This window comes from Notamacropus eugenii, chromosome 1, assembly GCF_028372415.1.
Source record: "Notamacropus eugenii isolate mMacEug1 chromosome 1, mMacEug1.pri_v2, whole genome shotgun sequence".
Classification (NCBI taxonomy): Eukaryota; Metazoa; Chordata; class Mammalia; order Diprotodontia; family Macropodidae; genus Notamacropus; species Notamacropus eugenii.
The window spans coordinates 238,782,988-238,807,393 of NC_092872.1; the positions used below are offsets into that span (position 1 = coordinate 238,782,988).

A 24,406-nucleotide genomic window follows, 5' to 3' on the forward strand; every position below is an offset into this window, starting at 1 on the left:
TATTATTGAGGGACCTCTGGGTATAGTGCCTACTTACTGAGGAGACCTCTGGATCTACTGTAACCCCTCCCCCAAATGCCAGTGCCATGGGGCATCCACCTCAGACACTCTGACAAGCAGAGGAAGGGGACACAGCAGTGGGCTGTGGTGGTGGTACATGTGAAAATGAGCCTGGTGGGAGAATTTTAAATCTATGTGAGAGCTCAGAGCAATACTAACCAATGAGGGACTGGAAAGAATCAGAGCAGAAAGGATGTGGAAAGGGGGAAGATGATGGACAATGGACTGATGGCCACAAAACAGAGAGCAATTCCCAAAGAAGAATAAAGAGGTGTGGGGATCCAGGTGGGCAATGATGTCTGGGTGTAGAGGCAATGGGAAATGGGAACTGAGGTGCATTACAGAGGCCCTGGTTGATTTTGGGGATGGTATCTTTTTACCTTGGTATCTTGGGGACACATCTAATACCTTTAGAAGCTGCTATGATAAGGCTGAACGGGTGCTAGCCTAGCAGTTAGGAAGCTCGGACTGTCAGTCTAGATCAGTTACTGACTTGCTGTCCCTGGCACATACTAGGCACTTAATAAATGTTGATTGATTATTGGTTACTTTGGTCCCTATTGATTGCAGGTTGCTTCATCCCCTTGGAACTCAGTTTTATCTTTTGTAAGCTGGGTGCTTGGAACAGAGGATCTCAAAGGATGGTCCTTTCCAGATCAAATATTCTATTATTCTTGTCGATAGCAGAAGGCAAGGAGATGAGGTAAGACTAAAAGGGGCATACCGTGCTTAGCACATAGTAGGTTGCTGTTTTGCCCAAAGGCAAGGAGAGCTATTCCCTTGGGGTTCAAATGGGAAGGAGCTGGGATGAGGGATAGAGGAAGACAAAGGGAGAACGTGATTGTGGGTAGGGTGACATGAGCTGGGGGGGAGGGCTGAACTGCCTCTGGGACCACAGACCAGGAAAGGGCAGTTCTCTTCTCTAATAACACCCTCCTTCTCTAAAGTGACACTTTAGAAACTGGAACATGGAGCTCCTGGATCTCTGATTAGGGCCCTAATCAGAGTGTGCCCCTAATAGCTCTTGAGGTAGCTTTGGGGATGTTCTGTTCTGCCAAAGTAGCCCCTGGTCCTGCCTCCTGCAATCAGAGCTAAACTACACTTTAGAGAAGGGCCAGAGGGCACCCTCCCATCTCAAAGCAGGAGGAGGGGCAGGGCTGGGCTCCTTCCTATCCAGTGCTGAATGGAATCAGCCTCAGTGAAGTCTTGGAGCTCTGGGGCTACAGGATGTAAGACACAGGACACTGTTTGGGGGAATTTGGGGCTTTGGAGGTCTCTGGATGAATTATTTTGCATTTATTTTATGTAGATAACATGTAGGCGTGTGTATGTGTATATATGTATGTACACACTTATATGCACACACCTATGTGTATGTATCTATATATATATATATGCATGTATGTGTGTGTGTGTATTTGTTGACTTGTATACATGTTATTTCCTCCCAGTAGATTTTAAGTTTCTTCTTTGAGAGTAGGGACTGCTTTGTTTTCGTTCTTTGTATCTCCAGAACCTGGCCCATGGTGGACACCACATAAATGCTTGCTGAATGGTTTAGAATTGAATTAAACACCACCATCTCTGCCCATTAAAGTGCCATGTACCAAGGGGCCTGTGTCCTGGAGAGGGGAGATTTGTGGGTTCCTGAATGGTACCTGATAAGGGCTCTGGTATCTTTTTCTTTGAAGGTGGCCCAGTTCTGTAGCACCACTCCTTTCTTCCCTGCTCCCCCCCAACTCCTAAGTAGTGTCAAGGAACCAGAGACTGAGAGTTGAAAGGGATCCCAGAGGTTTCCTAATTCAGGGGCGTCAAGCTCAGATAGAAACCAAAGGCAATAAACTACACAAGCATTCCTGTGGGTCACATTTGACTTACAAAACCACATAGTAGAATTATTTATGTTCTCTTGTGTTTTCATTTACTTTGTTAAATATTTGTCAATTACATTTTAATCTGACTCAGTCTGAAACAGAGGAATCTCAGGCCATGGCCCTGGGTTTGACATATTTGATCCAACCTATCTGACTCCTTCTTTCCTAAGGCAGGACCCGCTCCAACAGCATTCTTGCACATAGATATCAGATCAAGAATTCAAAGAGATCTTAGAGGTCATCTAATCCATGTCCCCATTTTACAGAAGAGAAAACTGAGGTCTGTAGAAACTAAGCTGCACAATCGGGGTTCCTGGTAGGAAGGTGATTTAGTTTCTTAAAGATTTCATGGGAAACTTACCAATTCTCATGACAACTCATAGTCTAACATTTTTCCTCATTTGTACCTGAAACCTGCCTTGTTGCACTGACCCTAATTCTGCACTCTTGAAGAGCAATGAATCTTCTTCTACAGTATGATCCAGGGGAACAAATACTGGCTATCAAGTCTGAGGACATGGGTTTAAAGCCCACCTCTGATGCCTTGCCTGAGTGAACACAGGTAAGTCAATTAACTTCTCTTGATCTCAGTTCCCTCTTCTGTCAAATGGGTTGGATGGCCTCTGAGGTCCCTTCTAGGTTTACATTCCTCTTTCTGCTTCCTCTTTCATACTACATCTAGTCAACCAGCATTTATTGAGTACCTTCTATGTTTCAGTCACTATGATAGGTGCTGATCTATAGGTGCTATCTAGTGATAGAATGAAACACTGCCTTCTCTCAAGAAGCTTACGTTTCAGTGGACACAAGCCCTTTAGATATTTGATGATGCCCATCATGAGCTTCCTAACAGTTCCCTTTTCTAGGCTAAACACTCTCAGTTCTACCAACCATCTGTTCAAGCTGGATGCTCTCTTTAGGAGAGAGATCCACCCATGCTTGGTTAAAATGCCACACCCCTCTCTGCCAAGCCCTTCCATTGCTGGGGACCCACTTGATTTCCCTTTTGCCAGATGCCCACTCTTTCCATAGCTTTTTGGGGGGTAGGAGGAGATTGTGGGAGCCTCTGGGCAACAAAGAAATGGGGGAGGGCTCTGCACTTTATCCTTGTCTTGCTAGGAAAGTTCAAGGTCAGTGGATCTGCTAAAATGGTACATCTCCATCAAATGGTTGCATGCATATTTGTATGCATGGATATACATACATGCACATGGGCATAAAATTCTATATTGTCAGCCCTCAAGGCTCTTCTGGATTCTGCTTCCTGTCAACAGGCAAATATTTCTGGTGGGACTATTGCATCCTGTTCTTGGCTAGAGGTAATACAAGGAAGGGCCCCTGGCATATTCTTGCTTTCCACTGTCCAACTTATAACCAGATTCTCCAAGAATTTTGCATCCCTTGAGAGGAAATAAATGCCTTTCTGTTCCCTTCCATGGAAAACTGTTTCATAGCCCATTTCTAACATTTTGTCTTCCTTATGTGGATTTGGTATTTCTCTTAGTGAAAAAGGGCAAACTCTTTGCTGTCCCCCGCTGAGAATGGGGGTGGAACTCTCTTGGTCCATCCCTTCTGGATGGGAGAACTCCAGTAATGACTGGGGTTCTCTTCAATCACCCCTCAATTCCCTTATTTTTCCTCCCATCTGCAGAAATAGATAGCCGGAGTTTGTTTAATTGGCAGCTTCAAGCTTTTGGACAAGCCTCGGGGGAAAGCTGTCAAGGCAAATATCAGAAAGAGGGATGGGAAGGATGAGGAGCTCACAGTGGCAATGCCGGTCTTCTGATTGTGGCCAACACCCCCATCCACTGCCCGCACAATGAGGATGTACTCTGATTTGGTTTCTCGATCCAGCAGGGATGTAGTTGTGATTTCACCTAAGGGAGAGAGAAAGGAGTGAGACCACATGCTCTTTGTCACCCTTACCTCTCAGGCCATGGAGTAAGGATCTCTATGACTCCTCCCAGCTCCTATGTATGGGGAAGATCTGGGATCAAAATCTAAATTACATCTTTAGGGGTCAATAGGAAACACAAAGGCAGGTAAGATTATCTGGGAGAAGGAAGAACCAAAGACTCTTTTCTCCCTCTTGGGTGTGAATCGGAGGCCAGGCAACATGATCCCATGGTAAGGAGGAAGAAAACACCCCTTGGGACAATGGAAAGAGAGTTGGATTATGAGACAGGGGAGCTACACTTCAGATCCTGTTTTATCATTAGCTGACTATGTGAACTGGGACAAAGCAACATCTCTGTTTATACCTCCATGAAATCACATAAATAATCATGGGATCACAGATTTGGAGCCAGGTGGGACCTCAGAGGTTCAGGGGTTCTTATCCAGGGGTCCATGGATCCCCACTCAATCCATAGATATATTTTGGGGGTCCATGAACTTGGATAGAAAAAGAAATATATCTTTATTTTTACTAACCTCTGATTGAAATTTAGCATTCCCTTCCATTACGAATGCCAGCATCAAACCACAGCCATATTAGCAGTACCTGTGATTTTGTCAGCAATAGAAATCACAGATATTTTCATACCATACTATAGTTGTTGCAGATGTCCCAAAATATCTCTCATGCTCATCATCACTTTGAAATTACTCTTGTTATTAGACTTGCTGCTAGATATATTACTATATCTCAAATAAAAAAATTTTGGCAACTACTTCAACAATTGGTTTCCTTTATATTATTATGTATTTTATTTTATGCATTTAGAAAGATGGTTTTGAGAAGGGGTTCATAGGTGTTACCCATTAGACTATAAGCACCTTGAGAACAGGGACTGTTTTTTGCCTTTCTTTGCATTCCCAGCATGCATACAGTAGGTGCTTAGTAAATGCCTGTTGACTTGGACAGATGACCAAAGGTATCCATGACACACAGAAAAGGTCAAGAACCCTTGATTTAGATTAGACCCTTATTTTATAAATGAGGAAACTAAGATCCAAAGAGGTTGTGACTTGTTTAAGGTCACCTAGGTAGCAAGTATTAGAGAGAGGATGTGAACTCAGGTCCTCTTTATCTAGGGTTAGTGCTCATTTATTATATCATGCTGATCTTTAAAGTTTCCTCCATTTCTAAAGCTCTATATTGGCTGCTGAGGGCTTTGAGACACTCAGAAGAAAAACAGTAGGTTAATAGGAGAGATGAATGAGTTCACTCTTCTCCCGCTCCTAAGGTACTCCTTTGACCGCTAAATTGGGGACCGGTACCAGGGGCTGGCCATGATGAAGAGGCCAAGCAGGGATGCTTGGCAAAGGGTTGAGCCACAGAGATGTGCTCCGTGGGTTGGGGTGGTGTCGATTAATTGGCAGGGCGAGGAAGAAATTAATCTCTAAAAAGTTTTAAATATGAACTTGTCGGCATGATGGATAGCTTCTCCTGTCTGAGAAATTAGATCCAATTAAGGCCACCTTTACGGAGCAGGCTGGCTAATTTGACCAAGGAGCTTGGAGGAAAATGCTCACATGTCTGGAGCTAAAGGAGAGATGTCAAAGCAGAAAGGAAATGTCCATATTATCATTAATACCCCCCAGGGCTGAACTAGGCTCCTTGGGTGGGGGAGAGAGGAGGAGAAGGAGAGACTGGGGAGAGGTTAATGGGTCTATCCCCCTCTCTCTGAGCAGATAAGCATTTCTCTAACCCTTCCATAACCTTCATTATTCTAAATCCTGCTGAGATGTGCCCATGGTCAGTGGCTACATCTATAATGAGGGGAGAAATTGTACCCATTTGTATAGAGCTGGAAGGTGAGACCCAGGCTGGTGGAGGTATTTTGGCTTTTTCTGATTTTCCTCTCCTATCAATTTTCATCTGTGACTGGTGAGGGAAAACCTCAAGTGGTAAAGGATCAGTTTACTTAGCTGACCCTGGTGTTGCTCTCTTGGTTTTATTTTTAGCTCATTTTCCCTATCTCCAAGGACTCTAGAGAAGAAACAGAAGAGAGCTGCTATCTCCCCAGCCCCCAAGTCCAGCCCTAATGGTGATGACTCATTGTCTCACCTGCATTAAGGAACTGTAGGATGAAGAGGGAGGTGGCTGGGGAGAGGAGGGTGCAATAGAACTGATTAGTATTTTATAGAGTGGGAAGGAGATTCAGAGAGCTGGGCGATTTGTTAAAGACCACAGAGCTAAAAACTCTGAAAATTGAGATTGAAACCCAAGTCCTTTGAACACTGATCATTGGTCTTCTTCTAAGGAACATGCTGCAACTTTTGGTAAATCAAACCACACTCTGGAGAACTTGCACTTTCAAGGGATCTTATGGTGAATCCTTTTGTGAAATGAATCACTCTGTGGCAAAGAGAGCTAGTTCTTAATCCAGCTCTTTAAATGGAGTAAAGTGAATTAGTGCTTAATTTATCTTTTTAAACTTATCAATTTATATTCTCCCACTTGGGAAACTGCTGATGTTTTCAAGGCTCCTAAGCCGCTTGTTGTTACCACCAAATATTCTCCTGATGTGGCCACCCAACTTTGAATGATGGAATATCACAATGTCTGAAGAACCCCAATTACAGATAGCCCAAAGAAAACCTTTAGCTGCAGCATGTTACCAATGATGACTCCTGTGAAGGCCTCAGCATGAAAGACAGAATCAGGAGTGTATGTGGCTCAAAAAGGAGGTGAGGTGATCATGTATTGGGAATCAGAAAAAATAGATGGGAACAGCTTAAGAGGTACATTGGTGCCCACTGAGAAATTAAAAGATGGAGGCCTCCAGAGCATTGGAACAATCCTTTCTGGAAGACTTATAATAGCTAGTATTTATTTAGTCCTTTAAGACCTGAAAGGTGTTTTATCCCCTCAACAACCCTGAGAAGATAGATGCCATTATTAGTCTCATTTTGCAGATGAGAAAACTGAGGCAAAGAGAATTTAAGTATCTTGCCCAGGATCATACAGCTACTAAGTGTCTGAGACCAGAATTATACTCAGGTGTTCCTGACTCTAGGTCCAGCACTGCACCATCAGTTCCAATCTATAGAAAGACATGAATAATAAGCACATAGTATGGGGAATCATGGAAAAACTTCTACTTGCTTTGGTAAAGGGTATACCTAAATGAAGTCATGGACCCATCAATGAATCAGGTCATGTATATTTAGGATTTGAGTTTTCACATATTGGGTTTATTTAAAATGAAACTCACTTTATTATATTTCTTGCCTTCTCAATGGGTGAGGGAGGGGCTAGAAGGAGGGAGAGAATTTGGAACTGAAAATAAAAATAAAAAAATCAATCCCACTTATGATAGAGTTTGAATGTACCTTGAGTACTCAGTAAATTCCCAGGGCTGGGGGCTGAGATAAAGGTGGACAGAAAGGAATCACAATGAGAGGAGAAAAACAAATGGAGGGCTGGGAGAGGGGATCACCTGATCGTGCATTGATTCGGAATTGTGAGGAGCCTTCTAGGGAGTAGATGATGGACTCCTGCCCATATTCCCGGGAGCGGTCCAGGTCTGTTGCATTCAGAAACAACACTGTGGCACCTTTACAGGGACAAAGGAGAGAGGAGGCTCTATTCAGCAACAGTTCAGTCCTGAATTATGGTACCTGCCCATTAGGGGCAAGAATGGAATAGAAATCTCAAGATAAAATGACCCACTAGAGCCCACTATTCTGTCCACATGAGCTATCCAAAGTACTTGGCTCCTGGCAATTATAAGGGGCTCTTGAAAAAGGGAGGCTCAGCTATAACTCTCTAGCATAATGTCAAGGAAGCCAAAATGCCAATGACTCATGCCTTGGATCATCAGTCATTTCATCTGGCTGAAGTAGGATGCCTCTCCTTCCCTCTCACATACTTTGGACCAGCCTGGCACACAGAAAGCACTTAATGAATCCTTGGTGCCTATTTCCAGCTGGTACTTATAGTAAACTTGATATCAGCTAGCATTTTTATTTATGATTAACCTCTTTAGCATTTATATTAAATTATTTAAACTTTATGACCTTAAATCTTACAGTTGAGTCACGATCTTTTGTTTAAAAGTAGGTTTTTATGAATTCTATTTCTTTCCTTCAAGATCCATTTAAATCTATTTTCTCTCGCCTTCTACTTGTACCTCCTCTGAACTCATGAAAATTTAGGGGTCTGAGAACATTGTTCACACCGTGACTTCCCTGATCACCTAGGGAACGCTTCCTAGCCCTATGTCTTAGATCCCAAGGAGGGTCCCTGATCTCCCTGGGCTATAGCTCCCCTCGCCTTCTATCTCCTCTTGGGCTGATGCTAGCACTCCTCTGTATTACCATACCATTTAATAAATCTCTTCCACAGTCTGCTTTTTATTGGAATTATTTATAGATAAGTTCATTTTCCTCTTCTAGATTGGAAGCTCTCAGAGGGCACAGAACATTCCTTTTTATTATTCCCACAATGTCTAGCACCATGTACTAAGGTACAATAAACAAATGTTAATTAATTGAGCATTTGGAGGTGAGTGTGTGAATGACTTGGCTGTGGTTGAGGAAGAAAACAACAGTTACCAGGGAGGAGTATGGGGCCCTAGGAGTGTGCGGGTCGAAGAATAGAGAGGACACGCTGGCCATTCTGGATGTGTGGAATTGGGAATATCCTCTCCCTGGTCATGACTATTGCCCACTTGGGGCCAGCTTTGCTACTCAGGGAGAAAGAACAAGGATAAATCAATCCCTTGAATTCAATTTAGAAGCGGGTTGAAGTGCCTTTATAAAGACTTCTATTTTGCCAAGCTGGCAGGATAGTAGTGGGGTAGTGTGGCCTTAAGAAATGAGCAGGGATGGGGTGAGGGACTGTGGCTCTAAGCAGGGCAGTCTGTTTGGGCCTCCCAGGGCACAAGCAGCAATGATTCAGGTCCGGGAACTATGGGCATTACATCTACTGGATATATCCAGCACTTAGCACAGGGTCTGGCACATAGTAGGCACTTAATAAACGATTACTGAATTGAATTAAATACTGACTTACCAGACCAAAACACCCTAACCATCACTCTTCTGTTTCATAGTTTCTTTCTATGAGAATATAAGCTTCTTGAGGCAGGGGTTTCTCTCTCGGTTTCTTTCTCTTTCAACACAGTGCTTAATACATGTTGTTTTTCCCACTCATTCATTTATAACCATTCTTGAGGAAATGTGAGAAACTCATTTAAAAGCTGGTTCTGGATAATGCCCAAAGCAGATAAGGTCTATCTGAGGTACTTTGTCTCCTTCTGACCCCTACCCTGATCCTGACCCTCCCAAACCTAATTATCACTGAACTTGTCTAGATAGCAAATAGGATCCAGTTTTACCCACAGAGCTGTGGTAGGTGGTCCTAAGGTTTTTAATTGCAAATTCTCACCTCCTTCAATCTCCCATCCTCGTGCACCCTCACTCATCTGGTCTAAAATACCCTTTTCCCTCCCTCTCTATCTAAATTCTATTTGTCCTTTAAGGGTTAGCTGAAGTCCTGCTTCTTCTATGAAGCCTTCCCTGATTATTTCAAGCCTATACACACATACCTCTTCTTTCAAAAATCCTATTGCACTTACAGTTAGTATCACATAGTTCATCCTTGAAATTGTTTCATATTTATCTCCTTAGCAAGAATATAAGATTATTGAGGGTAGGGACCATGTCTTATACTTATCTATACTCTGCCCCCATAGTGCCCAAAATTATGTTTTGTAGATACCCAAAGAATTGTATTATTGCTGGATTGGTTAGCTGTTAATTGATGAAAAATTCCCCCTAAAAACAGGTAATGGGTCAGTCATCTACTCACCAGGTCTGGGCTTCCCATACCTGCCATGATGTTTTCCACAACAGTGACAGAGTAGGAGGGCTTGCTGAAAGTTGGGGGGTTGTCGTTCTCATCCTGAAGAGAAGGTGGCAGGGTGAGAGCAAGCATCTGAGTGGGGCAGGATTCAGTCCCACACTAGGCAGCGACCCCTGGGTTAGGTTGGTCTTGGTCTCTAAGTGCAGCTGATATCATGCAGTGGGACCAGCTGGCAGAGCACTTGATTTAATTCACCAAATACCTCTTAACTGATCACTCTGTGCAAGGAACTCTAATGAGGATCTGCTGATACAAAGAAAAAACCAGCCCCCACCCTCAAGGAGCTTACTGGTGGAGGAGGGAATTCACACACTATGTAAAAAAATAATTTAATGCAAAGAATCCAAAATAATTTCAAGAGAAAGAGGGTAGTAACAACTGGGGAGAGAGGAGGAGGACCAGGTATTCCAGGAATTCTAGGGATTCCAAGAGATAGGTGAGAAGGGAGCATCTGGACACAGGGGACCAACCATGGAAAGAGAGAGGTGGGGAAGAGCAATTAAAATCCCTTAAGTAATTAAGTAAAGGAGCAAAGTTAGCAGGAAACTGGAAGGGAAGGAAGACTGAAGGGAGAAAAGGGCCCATTTTTCAGACTCCTGGAAGTAAAAGAGGACCCATTTCTCAGAATCCTAGAGGTGGAAGGGCACCTGTTTTTCAGGTAATAGGAAACCACCTTCAGAGAAGGTCACCTCTTCAAACTAGTTAAGGCAGGGTGATAAACTTAAGCCCTTATTAGGTGCCAGGTACTGTCCCGAGCTATTATGATACAAATACAAGAAAAGAGTAAGCCGAAAGGATGAGCACAGAGCAGGAGTTGCTGCCCTTTCTAATGTTAACAAGCTTATTTCTTCCCAGCAGAACAAAGAAGTTCTCCAAGACCAGAGTTCTTTCCTCTGTGAAGATTTTCCAAGACAATGCTGCCTATAGTGACCTAGCCCTCCTCTGGATGCACAACACTTAACACCTTGACACTCACTCATTTGGTTATTAATTGCCCACTATCTTAAGAACATTTCTTCTATTCTTGTCTTTACTTCTACTTAACTTCTTATACCATCACTTCATATTTCATGTGCGTCCATCTTGTCTCCTTTATTAGACTGTCATCTCCTGGATGGAAGAGCCTGACCTTAATATATATATATATATATATTCTCAATTGAGGAAAATTAGTGTGGGAGCCAGACAGGATAAAGGGGAAGTTTTCCCCTTGCAAATAAATCCTCATTTTAACTAATTTTTAAAAACTAGATGCTAAGTTCTGTTGTTTGAGGGGATATGAGTGTTGTCAGGATCTTCTAAATTCACCACCCTGTTGAAAAGCCCCATTCACACTGTCCTGGTTACAACTCCAACTAGTAGGCACAAAGAATGGATGACTTCTCATATCTGTCCCTTGCCTTCAGAGAGTACTCACTGGTCTTTCCTCAATCTGATTCCTAATCTCAGAAGACCAAGAGATCCTATACAAGCTAATAGTGGTTTTTATTAGGGCTGGGGTCAAATGGGGAAGAGGAAAACCCACTCACCCAAACTCTTGTAACCAAAACCCCAGTACCTCCAGTACCCTGACGTACCAGATGTGTGTAGATGCATGTGTCATACAAACAGACGTGTATATATATATATATGTATATATATATTCAAACCTTCTGCTATTCAAACCTATATGTATATCTATATATAGATATATATATAGATATCTATATATACATATTCAGACTTTCTGCTTCACTGCACAAAACGGTGCCCAGAATGTCAGTGTCAGAGCATGAGGTGGAAACTTATTAGTGGTTATATTTCCTCGGATCTTGGCACTGAGCTTGCTATTAGTTCTAATTCAGCAGCTCTCGCTACAAAAGCTGATTGTCCCCTAATGGGAAATCTACAAAGCGAGTTTGACTTCTTTATTAAAAACCAACAAGCAGTAGACGAAAAAAGAAACCACCTTGGCCCTCTCTTCCCCTCCTGTCTTCCCCTGCTCTGTCTTTACTCCTTGTTCCTTTCTTTTTCCCTCTCACCCCAGCCCCTCTTCTTTTTCCTTTAAGTGACGCCATGAATTGTTGCATCATTATCTGATTTTATTTTTAGATGAGAGAAAATCCCTTCAGTGGAGAGAGCCAGCAAAGTGAGAGGCACTTAAACACCCACGTGTGGAATCACCCGGAAGGCGATGACCTTTTCAAGTTCGATCTTTAGACACAAGTGACGAGGCTATTCCAAAAGTGCAGCACGGAGGAGGAGACAGTGCTAGTCCCTGCTGAGATGCTCGTCTTCCCCTTCTGGCCTTCCTGATGCCAACCTCGTTGAGGTGCTTGGTGGGAGTGACCGTTCTCTGGCAACTGGCTGGCCAGCCACCCAGCTATCTCTTTTATTTATCCAGGGTGGGGATTAATGAGGAACCCTGGCTTCTCTGTCTCCTGTTTGCTTGGGTAATATTCCAGAGGGTGGGCAGGACTGGAGTGGGAAGGAAAGGGTCAGCCTAATGGGCAGTATTCTAGCTGGGTAGCAGAACCTGAAAAGGATTCCTGAGGGAAGTGACCATTAGGTATACCTAACCTGAGGTTTTCACATCATTCTGGAGTTTCTCTGACTCCGTGGGGGAAGCTCATCTAGAGATGACTCTCTGAGATTGTGGGAAACAAGAGAGAAGAGGGCTTGGGTTATTTTTTCACCAGGTTAATTCTCTTCCTGCACTGCTAAACACACGCCCTTCTAACACCTTCCTCTCCAAATCTCCTACTCATAATCTCTCCACTCTTCTTCAAGGCCTTATGGGAAGTCTTCTTTGACCATCCTAAGAGGACTTTCTCCCTTCTCTGTGAACCAAAGTATTTACAACCAATTTAAGTGGCACTTACTAAACACTGCCTGGGGTTTTGAATAATCTTTTCATATGAGTTAGTTTTCTCTCCCAAACTAAACAACAAGTTCCTTCAGGAGAGACTTGTCTTGTACTAACACCTGAGCATCTCTCAGAACTAACCTCTGCCCCTTGACCCTGTCCCATATATCCAAGACACCTTGCCTTCTATATTGGAAGGGGCTCAGGAAATATGGGATTTATTGCCTGAGTAAAAGTGACTTTCACCTATGCAATTCATTTCTTCCCTTTGTCACTAAATCCTTCTCTTCTTCCTTCAAGGCTTAATTTAGGTGCCACCACCTCTGGGAAGTTTTCCCTGATCCTCTCAGTCTTCCTTCTCTGGTCACTTTGTATTTGCTTATCTGTATACAGGGTGCATCTCCTGGTAAGCTTCTCAAGGTTACATATTTCACTCTTGCCTTTGAATCCCCAATCCCCATCATAATGCCTTACTCATAAATAATCAGGCATGTAAAGAATGCATTTGTTGAACTAAATTGAATTGTGGTTAGTTATCCCAATGGGGTTGGGATAATGATTGGGTTTAGGGCTATGGGCAAGTTTGAGGAAGCATAGTCAGGACTGAGGGTAATGTTCAAGAATGTGATGTGGTCGGGGTGGGGGAAACAGGTCAGAGTGACCTTTAAAAATTCTTTTGCTTTTCTCCAGTTTTCAACTCTTTGATTGTCCAAAAAAGGTGTGCATGTGTGTGTGTGTGTATAGGTGTGTATATATGTGTGTATGTATGTGTGTGCATGTATGTGTATGTGTGTGCATATATGTGTGTATATGTGTGTATGTGTAAATAAACCATTGGACAAAGAGAACAGTTTGTTTCATTAGTAATGGCCATGTTCAAGATGACAACTTCTTGATTAAAAAAAAAAAGATGCACACTTTCAAATACTCCTTAAAGATGTTCCTGGCTGATCTGACTACTTCTTCCAATTTATGTGTCTTAACAAATAGTGGAATTGATAAGAGGTTAAAACCAAAGTTTTAGACATCGCTTCTCTTTCTCCTTCCTTCTGCTCACCAGGTAATCTCATGTCAAATCTCCAGGTCAAAGTCCAGAGGTTGCCTGCTTCTTCACTCCATCTGATTCTGTCCAGCCTCCTAAATCTGCTAACTGCTCCCCCACCCCAATTCCACTGTCTATACCAAGCCAAACCAAAAGGAGTAGAGCTGAACAGACTAAAGAGAGTCCATCTGGCATTTGAGTTTGTTCCCTGGGTAAGCCTAGGTCAGCATGCCATGCTAGCATGGGTCTCAGAAGGCTTGGGAGGTTATCCAGCAAACGTGCTCCAAGGGCTAAGATTTTCTACTTCTTGCATCAAATCAAAATGCATCTGCAAATCTGACAATCTGATCTAATCCTGCTGGAGCCTCATTAATGCACTAACTGCTCCATCAGTACACATATGCACACCCTCTCCCATGGACACCAGCTTTGATCAGACCAGGGGTCTCAGGAGGGAAGAGGCAAGGGATGGCCTCCAGTACTACAATTTGAAGCAACACAACCCTGAATCAACTGGGATGACAGGCAAATAAACAAGGCAAGGAGATTGATTCAGTGACTGATAATTTCAGACATGCAGAGTGCTAATACACGCTTGATATTCATGTCAGCCTCTCTGCAGTTTGGTTTCAGGCACCTTTAGATCTTTAGAGAAGGGAAAAGGAAGAAAATTGGGGAAAGGGGGGGGATAGAAGAGGAGAAAAGGGAAGAGAGAAGAAAGAGCCAGAGATAGGAGAGAGAGAGAGAGAGAGAGAGAGAGAGAGAGAGAGAGAGAGAGAGAGAGAGAGAGAGAGAAAAATCTCATTTCATGCCATAGATTTAGGCAGTGTCCTCCCCCCTAGGGGAGATGTTGGCTCCTTCAGTCTGGGGAGGGGGGTACTTGTTGACTGAAATGACTAAGACAAGGAATAACATGGGAAAGAGTGGGAGAAATTAAGGATACCCAAGGGGTAGGCTTAGGGCTATGTAGGTGTCAAGTCAACGAATAAAAACTTTTTGACTGGGTGACTGAGAAAACAGATGCTTCTGAGTACTTACGAACACCTCAATGGTAACAGAGACGGTGATGTTGAGAGGTGGGTTGCCAGCATCCTTTGCCATGACGGTTAGGTAAATCATTCCATTGGGGATCTGCTCATAATCCAGGGGACGGTTGACACTGATCACTGAAATGACAGAAAATGTGGAAAGAGGAGGAGGAGGAGGCAGAGAATCTAGGACCATATCACAATCTCAGAGTTGGGGCCATCTATTTGCAATGCCAGAATCCTCTCTGTAGCAACCCTCCAACAAGTAGTAATCTAGTCTTCCCTTAAAGATCTCATACACTGTTAGTTCCTGAGTCAGTCCAGTACACTTTGGCATAACTCTGTAGGAAAATCATCTTCATCTTCAAAATGAGGCTAACCCAACTTGCCTTTCTTATCTCACGTGGTTTTTGTGATGGGCCAATGAGAAAATGAATGTGGAGATCACTCTCTCTATGTAAACAGTGAGAGGCAGAATTGTATAGTAGAAAGAGAAATGGATTAGGAGACTAGAGAGCTGGGTTCAAGTTCAGACCCTGATCCCCATTAGCTAAATGACTGTGGGTAAATTGCTTTCCTTCTCTGTGTTCCTGGTTTTGTAACCTGTAAAATGGGGATAATAATTCTAGCATCACCTACCTCAAAGCACTGCCATGAGGGAAGCATTTTATAAACCCCATTTTCTCTAAATGAGAACCATTATTAGTAGTATCAGCGGTAGCTTTCACTAGCTCCTTGCATCTCCAGTACTTGAATTAATTAAATAAGCTTATTAAACATGAGGATAGACCAGTCTGGGTCTCTGTAAAATGAGGGGCTTGGACAAGAATTGAAAAGGCTCCTTCAGATTTTCTAAATCCTAAAATCCCATGATGAGGACAGAAAAGCAAGGTAAAGGTAATGATCCTCTTTCTACCCCTTTCCCCCATGCATCCTTCTTTCTTTTCTTTCCTCTATGATATTAGCTTTGGTTATCTATCATAGCCCTCAGATAAACATGGTAGCTGTGTGCATGTGGGGGGAGTGTTTCAAGGAAGGAAAGATCTGGGTCATAGAGTTTTGCCAGGGCTCACTAGGGGCCTCCAGGGGAGCATCTTGAGGGCTCTGGTTGTCTGAGGGGAAGGGGTGGTGGGCTGAGAACAAATCACTTCTTTCTCAACTCTGCCAAGGGCTCCCTAAGGCATCCAGACCTACCCTGGTTGTACTCAAGAATCATCAGAGGCAGCTCCAACAAAAAGGAACTAACAGAAATGTACTAAGACCATCTAGGAGGGAGGTAAAATATCCCAACTCTTGGGGAGTCAGTACCCAAGAATGAGTTCACTCAACCTTAACCCAGGTGCCAAGCCCCCTCTTGATTTGAGAAGAACCACTGAGGTGGTGTCTTAAGATCATTTCTCCCCGTCTGGGCAACAAAACTCTCAGCTGTGGCTAGAAGAGTCATATATCCCAGCCCCTTCTTTCTTTCCCCCTCCAAGACCCAATGCTCTTGTCCACACTTACCTGCATAGCCTTCATAGACGCTGATATCGAAGTAACTACCAAATGCAGAAGCATTCACAATGCTATAGGTGATCTGGTTGTTGGGGGGGGAGTCTTCATCAGTGGCCTGGGGAGAGGTAGAGAGTTCAGTGTGTGACCCCAGAGCTGCACAAAGCCAAGGGCAATCCTTCTGGGACTAGCAGAGTTTTTATATTTGTTTAGCTGTGAAGAGGAGGAGGGGTCTCCAAAAGGGATATCTTATTCTTGCTTTGAGGTGGACACCTTCGAGGTGGACACTGTTTTAGAGAGATGGCACATCCCTTGTTTTATTTCCCAAACTGTGGCCCCTCTGCTCCCAGACAGGAGTCCCCTTTCCCTTCAGTGAGCACACTCCATTCCAGGATATCCATCCAAGTTCAGAGGAAATTTCTGAGTGGAGATGCCCCTGGCATATGGAATGGAACCATGTGCCGCTTACTCTCTCTCCCTCCTCTATTCGACCTGTCTTCCGATTTTGTTGAATTCATTAGCCTCCTTCCAGTCTTGTCACCAACTCCAGAGAGAGCCTTCAGGGAAGACCCCATCACTCTGAACATAATTGGGCATGATCGGTCCCATGGAGTTTCTCCGAAATAATGGCAGGAGGGGTGGGGGAAAGGAGGAGAAGCGTGGAGAGAAATGCCAGACCCTGCTGCCACGAGGCAGTCACATTAACAAGTAATTGTCACATTTAGGTGAACAGATGGGCTGCCACTTCCATGTCCTTCCCTTCCTCCCACTCTCCCCTCCAAGTTTCTCACCCAGAACCACTCCTGTGGATATGAGAGCTGAAGAAATGAGCATTGTGACTCTTGTATCATGGTGGGGAATATCCTATCAGGTGGTCGAGGAAATTATTAAAGAGCACTGGGTGTCAAAGCCCAGAATCACATGCCCCAAAGGAGGGAAGCCCACTGTAGAAGCATGTGAAGAAGTCTCTGTTACTTTAGTATACCTACCATCCTCTGGTTGAGGAGTCAGAGGTCCTGAGTTCTAGCCTTGTTGTTCAATTTTCGTCATATTTGACTCTTCATGACCCCATTTGGGATTTTCTTGGCAAAGATACTGGAGTGGTTTGCCATTTCTTTCTCCAGCTCATTTTACAGATGAGGAAACTGAGGCAAACAGGGTTAAGTGACTTGTCCAGGGTCACACCCAGCTAGTAAGTATCTAGTAAGGTTGGAGGCAGTGTGATACGGTGGAAGGAATACTCTGAAACTAGAGAATCTGGGTTCAAATCCTACCTCTGATTCTTACTGCTTGCATAATTTTGGACAAGTCACTAAACTTCTATTGATCTTGATTTACTTTTCTGTAAAATTAAGGGATTGGACTAGATGGCTTCTGAGGTCCATTCCTTTCAGCTTGAAGTCTGTGATCTTATGACCAGGTCAGGGAGTTTTTACATTTTTTGTGGCATGGCCCCTTTGCCAGACTGTTTGGTGAAGTCTAGGGGATTCTTATCAGAATAAGGTTTTTAAATGAATGAGATATGTAGTATTCCAAAGCAAACCAGGTACACCAAAGTATAGTTATCAAAGTTTTTGAAAATAAGTTCATTGACCTTAGGTTAAGAACCCCTAAGCAGATGCTCTGACAGGTGCTTAAGGCAGGTTTAAGAGACTTTAATGCTAAATAGTCTCTGAAGGAAATGGGAGGGGACCTCAAGGGGGAAGAGGAGGCTCCCTATAAGTTCTAGAATGTAGATTGAGGTTTCTATCCTCCCCTGGTACTCTTTCCATATGGTATGGTAGATGCTTGTTATCTGGTTTGACCAAAAAAAATTCCACAGCTCCATAGCAGCTGGTTCCCACCCCATGAGGCAGCATGGTGGGGAAGAAAGCAGTGGATTTGAGGATTCAAACCCCTCTCTGTCACTGTCTGTGACCTTAGCTAAGTCTTGGCCTCAGTTTCCCCATCAATACAAAGCAGCGGTTGCATTAGATAACCTCCAACATCCCTCCTAGCTCAAGGGTCATGTTTCTAATGTTCTCTGAATCCCATCATTGTGTGACCTTGGTTAATTCCTTTCATCTCTCCAAACCTCAGTTTCCTGATTAATAAAAAAGAGGAAGTTGTATCAGGTGATCTCTGAGGTCCTTTCTAGCTTGACAGCTATGTTTGTATTCCCGCTGAAAGGCAGGACTTGAGGTCTTCCTGATCTCAGGCCAGAGGTTTTTAACCAGGAGTCCATGGACTTAAAAAAAAGTTTTGATACTGTATTTCAACATAATTCATTTCCTTCTTCTTCCTATGTATTCTATTATTTTTTCTTTTAAAAACATGATTCCTGGGCTTTGCCAGATTGCCAAAGGAATCTATGACCCTTAGAAGGTTAAGAGCCTCTGTCTTAGAGGGAGAATCTATTGCCTTCTTTAGTTTCAGAGGGTGTTGGAGGGGAAAATGAGGAAAAAGATATAGAGCAGGAAAACACAGGCTCAGAGACCACAAGCACATGAGTCGCTGGAGTAGATATGCTTTTCCATGCTGTTTTGGGAGAGAAGCCACACCCCATCTTTCCGACAAGGGTGGGGGATGCCTGCCTTCTTACCCGGAGCCGCACCAGCTGGGTCACCGATGGCTCGTTCTCTCTTAAAGCCCCCACATAGGCATCCTTCTGGAAGGTGGGGACATTGTCATTGACATCCAGCACATTGACTCGGACCCTCCCTGTTGTCTCTTCACCACCCCCATCTCGGGCAATCACTGTCAGTGTGAAACGCTGGATCAGCTCATAGTCCAGTTTGGCAATCAGTGTGATGAGGCCTGTGTCCTTGTCCAGAGAGAACCTGTTCCCAGTAGGGAAATGAGAAAAACCTCAGAGTTAAGGCAGTCATGAAAATAGACATGAACTAAGCCATCGATCCCTCTCCCCCATCTCCCATAAAGCAGTACTACTTTCAAAGAAAAGTGAATGAAATTTGAAGTCATCATTCTTTTTCTACTTGTAAGGCCAGTAGAGAGGAGTTTATTTTCAAGACTGTGTTCAATCTACTTTAATCAGTCAACCACAGACCAAATGCTTGGTTCTTGGCTATAGCAGGAGAACTAATATGATCCTGTGAAGAGGGTGTCTATCCTAGGTCTCCGGCATTCTTGTTTATTACCCTGGTTTTTGTGGGGAGGGTCGTGAACCTTTCTGAATTTCAGCATTCCTATTTGGGAGATGGTAGAGAGGGCAATAAGCTAGGAAAGATGATCACCTTCATCTAAACACCTAAAGTGTATGAGAAGCTGGAGTCTCTTGACCAATCACCCTTGCTATTGAAACAGGCAGGCAAGTGAAGCAGAAGTTCCATCCATTTCTTCTATGTTTTCTCCCTTGGGAGTAGTTCTTATAGGAATGTCAGTGAATTGTCAGTTGACATTTATGCTGATATCTGGGGTCTAGCAGGCAAGTCTCAAGCTGGAAATCAGGATAGCTTTCAGCCATGGCCAATCAGGTCAGGAGTAAGAAAACCCAAAAAAAGCATGAGACTTACTTGTAGGATATGTGGGTGCTGGTAACATGGAAAAGGATATTTTCAAATTCTATTCTGTTCCTCTTGCATAAACTCAATTTCAAGAGATATCTTGTCACAACACTCAACCAACCAACCAACCCATCAATCAAACAATCAACTTTCTTTTTCATTATAAAGCATCAAGTCCAAATGGATATAAGAATCATATAGTCTACTCTAGTAATATCCAAGAAAGGAAGTGTATACTGGCATAGAATAGATATTACAAAGTGGCAAAGTGTCTCCAAATTATTCATATTCCACTTTGGACAGCTCTCACCATTAGGCAATTTTTTTTTTATATCAAGCCAAAATCTTTCTCTTTAAAATTCCCACCCCTATATCCTAGCTCTACCTTTTGGGGCAGGCAGGAAATTTTATTTATTTATTTATTTTAGACATGAGTCCTTCAAACAATCAAAGAAATAACGTGTCTCCTTTTAGTTTTTTCTTCTCCCAACTACTCAGTCTTAGTTCTTTCATCTACTCTTCACATGACATGGTTTCACCATCCTAGTCTGCATCCTCTGAACATATACTAGACTGTCATTCTGAAAAGCCTTCTACAGTGTGTTGCCTCCAACCCTCCAGCTGTGGTCTGACCAGCAAGATGGGCACTTCATTCTGGAAACTGAGTTCCTCTTAATGCAGCATAAGATCACATTAGCTGCTCTGGCAGTCTCATCATTCTGTTGACTCAGAATGAATTTACATTCCACTAAGCCTCCTGGGCCCTTTACATGTGAACTGTTGTCTAGTCATCCTCTTCCAGTGCTGTTGATTTTGCTGGGTACCTGAGGGAATCTCACCTAGGATTTAACCTCTCCAATAGACAACGTTAAGTGAATAAGCCCTGTATGGATAACTGAGAAGTGATTTCTAAAGCACCTTTCTTTGGACAGATTCAAAACACTCCAATGACATGATGGTATTTATCCTGTAAGTTCCTTTGGGGGTGTAGGGATTGTGAGTCTTACCTTCTTGTGGATAGCAAGCCTATTCACAAGCTTAAATGATTTTACCAAGGTTATTTCACTAACTGGGTTGGGTGGGGTGGAAAAGGAGAAGTAGAAGTTTTCATCCTATTACTTTAATCACTAGGAAACCACTACCCCCATCCCCCAGCATTGAAAGACTCCCCTAAAGATCCCTGGGATGCTGCTGCATTTGAGGAATCTCACCTGTCAGAGTCATCACTGAGGAAGTAGTAGACATCTCCGTAGCTTCCTGCATCATTGTCTGTTGCCTTGAAAGAAATGAGAATAAGAGTTCATAACTGCCAGACACAGCAAAATCGAAGCTAAAAGGGGAAAGAAAGATCCAATTTCCAGGGTAATCATCTGCCCAGTGAACTCCTAGGCACTATAGCCCAGAGGCTTTCTGTGAAGGAAGTGGAAGAAATCCCTATTTCCTTTTTGCTCTCTTTTTTAAAAAACTTGAACCCATGCCAAAGCCCTGGACCCAACACCTTCAAATTCTGCTCTGACTTCTGTAATTAGCATCTGAAAATTGGCTCCATAACAAGGATGGGAAGAGACCTGCCACCTGCTTCTCTTGGGAAAGAAGATTGTCAGCACATTAACTTTTGATGGTATCTTTAACTCAGTCACAGAATTTTACACTTTATCTTTACAATAGCCCAAAAGGAAGAGGGAAGAGGAGGAAGAGGAGACAGGCATTATTCTCCCTATTTAATAAATGAGAAAATGGAGACCCAGGCAAGTTTGGTGATTAACCCAATGTCTATAGGTTAACTGTTGGATTAACCGCAAATCACTAGGAGAGCCAGGACATGAACCTAGATCTCTCTACTCTCAGCCTGGAGAAACTTTCAGGCAGAGAATACAGGCTTGGACTACTCACTCTGTCTGGGTTCCAGAGTGAGTTAGTGCTCTCACAGGACCATAGATTTGTAGTTAGAAGAGATATTAGGCGTCACATAGCCTAACCCCTTCATTTTGCAGATGAAGAAACTGAGGCCCAGGAAAGGTTAAATGACTTTTACAAGATCATACAGGTAGTAAGTGGGAGAAATGGGATTTAAGGGCATTCCAGCCATGAGGAGCAGCCTGTTCAAAGGCATGGAGAGAGGAGATGGGCTATTGTATACTAGGAACGGCAAGAATGCTTCTGTGGCTGGATGGTAGAGTGTGTGAAAGGAGTATTGTGTAATAAGACTGGAAAGGTGGTCTGGAGCCTAACTGTTAAGGTTCTTGCAGGAGGAGACTTTTAGCTGCTTATCCAACCACATGGAAATATCTAATATACCTATGGGGAAGGGGGGAGTGCAGGGAGAACTAGAGTGGAAGCCTTTTGAGTGGGGAACATGGAACCCTGTCTTTTCCCCTCCTCTCCTCTCCTCTCCTCTCCTCTCCTCTCCTCTCCTCTCCTCTCCTCTCCTCTCCTCTCCCCTCCCTTCCTCTCCCCTCCCCTCCCCTTCCCTCCCCTTTCCTCCTCTCCACCTCTCTTATCCTCTCCTTCCCCTGCCTCCTCCCTTCTCCTAGGAGACACTGTCTTTTCTCCTTTGGAGCATGCCCTGTGACAGGTAGGAGCTCAAATACCCACATTCGTCCCTAAGGATGCTAAGAGTTTCCGAGGTCTCTGAGATTAACCATAGAAATTTATAAGAGCTTTAATGTCAGGCATATAATGGCTATATGAAATATGTATGTCCAAGGTGGTGGCCAAAGAAGGGAAGAAATTTATTTTAAAGTGAGGGAAATAGAATAATAATAAGCTAAAAACCTTGCATGTGGCTTAGGGGGTCCTGCCAGGTGCTGGGGAGAGGGAATTAGGCAGAGGGGAAAGAAAGGTCATGAAGAAGCCTGAGAAGAAATGAAAAAGGTGGAGAATGGTGGAAAGGCAGAAGAAGGACTTGTTCAATAAGCTGAACTCAAGTGTTCTGACTTTAAGTCCAATGTGATCTCCATGGCATCACATTGTCAAGAGAGTGGTTGCAGGGGACTCTGCAGAGGTTGAGTTCTCAGGATGTGGTGACTCTTTGTATGTGGGAGATGAGGGAAAGGGAGAAGTCACCCTAATTCTTGATTATAATCATGGAAGAGAGGGCAAGTGCTGAAGCCACAGCCAGATAAAGTGAAGGGAGAACACCTGGCTTTGGGCAGGTTTAGTACATAGAAAGAGATGTCTGCTATAATGCTATTTATAGCAATTTAAAATGTTCAGAGTGCTTTATAGATGCATATGTGTATCTATAAATATATACATGTATAGGGCAGCTGGGTGTCTCAGTGGATAGAATGTTGGACCTGGAGTTAGGAAGACTCATCTTCCTGAGTTCAGATCTGGTCTCAGACACTAGCTGTATGATCCTGGGCAAGTCACCCATTTGCCTCAGCTGCCTCATCTGTAAAAATGAGCCGGAGAAGAAAATAGTAAACCAATCCAATATGTTTGCCAAGAAAACCCAAATGGGGTCATGAAGAGTTGGATATAGCTGAACAACAAAAATACATGTATATCTATCTATCCACTCATCCATCCATTTATCTATTATTTATTAAGTTTCATTTGGTCCTCACAACATACCTGTGAGGCAGATACTGTCATTATTCTCATTTCATGGATAAAAGAAATGGAGGCTGAGAGGTTAATTCAAATCGTTTGCTATGGCTCACTTCACTACCATCAAAGGCTAGATTTGAAGTGAGGTCTTCTTGACTTCCAGGTCCACACTCTACCTGCCAAGTGGGAATGTGGATTTAGGGTTCAGAAGAGAAGTTAGGACTAGAAGGATAAATACTGGACCAGATGCGGCAGCTAGGTGGTACAGTGGATAGAACTCTGGGCCTGGAGTCAGGAAGACCCAAGTTCAAATCCAGCCTCAGATACTTACTAGCTATATGACCCTGGGCAGTCATTTACTCCCATTTGCCTCAGTTTCCTTATCTGTAAAATGAGCTGGAGAAGGAAATGGCAAACCACCCTGGTATCTTTGCCAGAAAACTCCAAATGGGGTCTTGGAGAGTCAGACATGACTGAAACAGCTCAACAAGAGACGTGGGCAGTATGCAGTGTAATGAATGAACACTGGCTAAGGAGTCAAAAGATCTGTATTCAAATCCTGTCTGTGGCACTGCATGACTTTGGGCAATTATTTAATCTCTCTGAGCCTCAGTTTTCTGAATCGCAAAATGTGAGGAGGTAGGACTAGAATAGTTTTAGAAGCACCTTTAAGTTCTAGATCTTTGGTTCTATGAGGTGTGGAGCCATGGGAATAAAAGAGATTGACCCAGCAGAGTGTGGAGAGAGAAGAGAAGAGGACTATGGTCAGACCATTGGGTAATGCCTACATTAGGCAGAGAATGAGGAGCAAGCAAAGTATAGAGATGAGGAGTGGATGGAGAAGGAGGAGGAGAATCAGTGTGTGTGTGTGTGTGTGTGTGTGTGTGTGTGTGTATGTGTGCGCGCATGTGTGTATGTATGTGTGCATGTGTGTGTATATATATGTGCGCACATGTATGTACGCATGCGTAGTGTGTGCATGTGTGTGCATGCGTGTGGGTATATGTGTATGTGTGTGTATGTGTGTGTATGTGTGTATGTGTGTGTGTGTGTGTGCGTGCATGTGTGTGGCACCTATCCCTCTGCTCTCTTCTGCTTTGGCAGGAAGGAGTGCTACTCCGAATTCCTGAAGACCCTGCTCACCGGCCTGGCCTTGGGAGAGTCTGCCAATGTGCTCCACCAAGGCAAAATC

The 24,406-nt window shown here is 43.5% G+C and overlaps 1 protein-coding gene across 6 annotated transcripts in view; it reads right to left on the bottom strand.

The window, feature by feature from the left end:
* The window catches only part of CDH23 (cadherin related 23), a 597,280-nt gene that overhangs the window by 166,167 nt on the left and 406,707 nt on the right, over positions 1 to 24,406 (bottom strand). For all 6 annotated transcript variants that reach the window (XM_072628247.1, XM_072628248.1, XM_072628249.1 and 3 more), the window contains exons 14-20: positions 20,871 to 20,935; positions 18,738 to 18,975; positions 16,169 to 16,274; positions 14,676 to 14,803; positions 9,717 to 9,789; positions 7,322 to 7,438; positions 3,699 to 3,811 (exon numbers count right to left, since the gene is read on the bottom strand). In XM_072628247.1, coding sequence (XP_072484348.1) covers positions 3,699 to 3,811; positions 7,322 to 7,438; positions 9,717 to 9,789; positions 14,676 to 14,803; positions 16,169 to 16,274; positions 18,738 to 18,975; positions 20,871 to 20,935 — 840 coding nt within the window. The remainder of the gene's footprint in view (positions 1 to 3,698; positions 3,812 to 7,321; positions 7,439 to 9,716; positions 9,790 to 14,675; positions 14,804 to 16,168; positions 16,275 to 18,737; positions 18,976 to 20,870; positions 20,936 to 24,406) is intronic.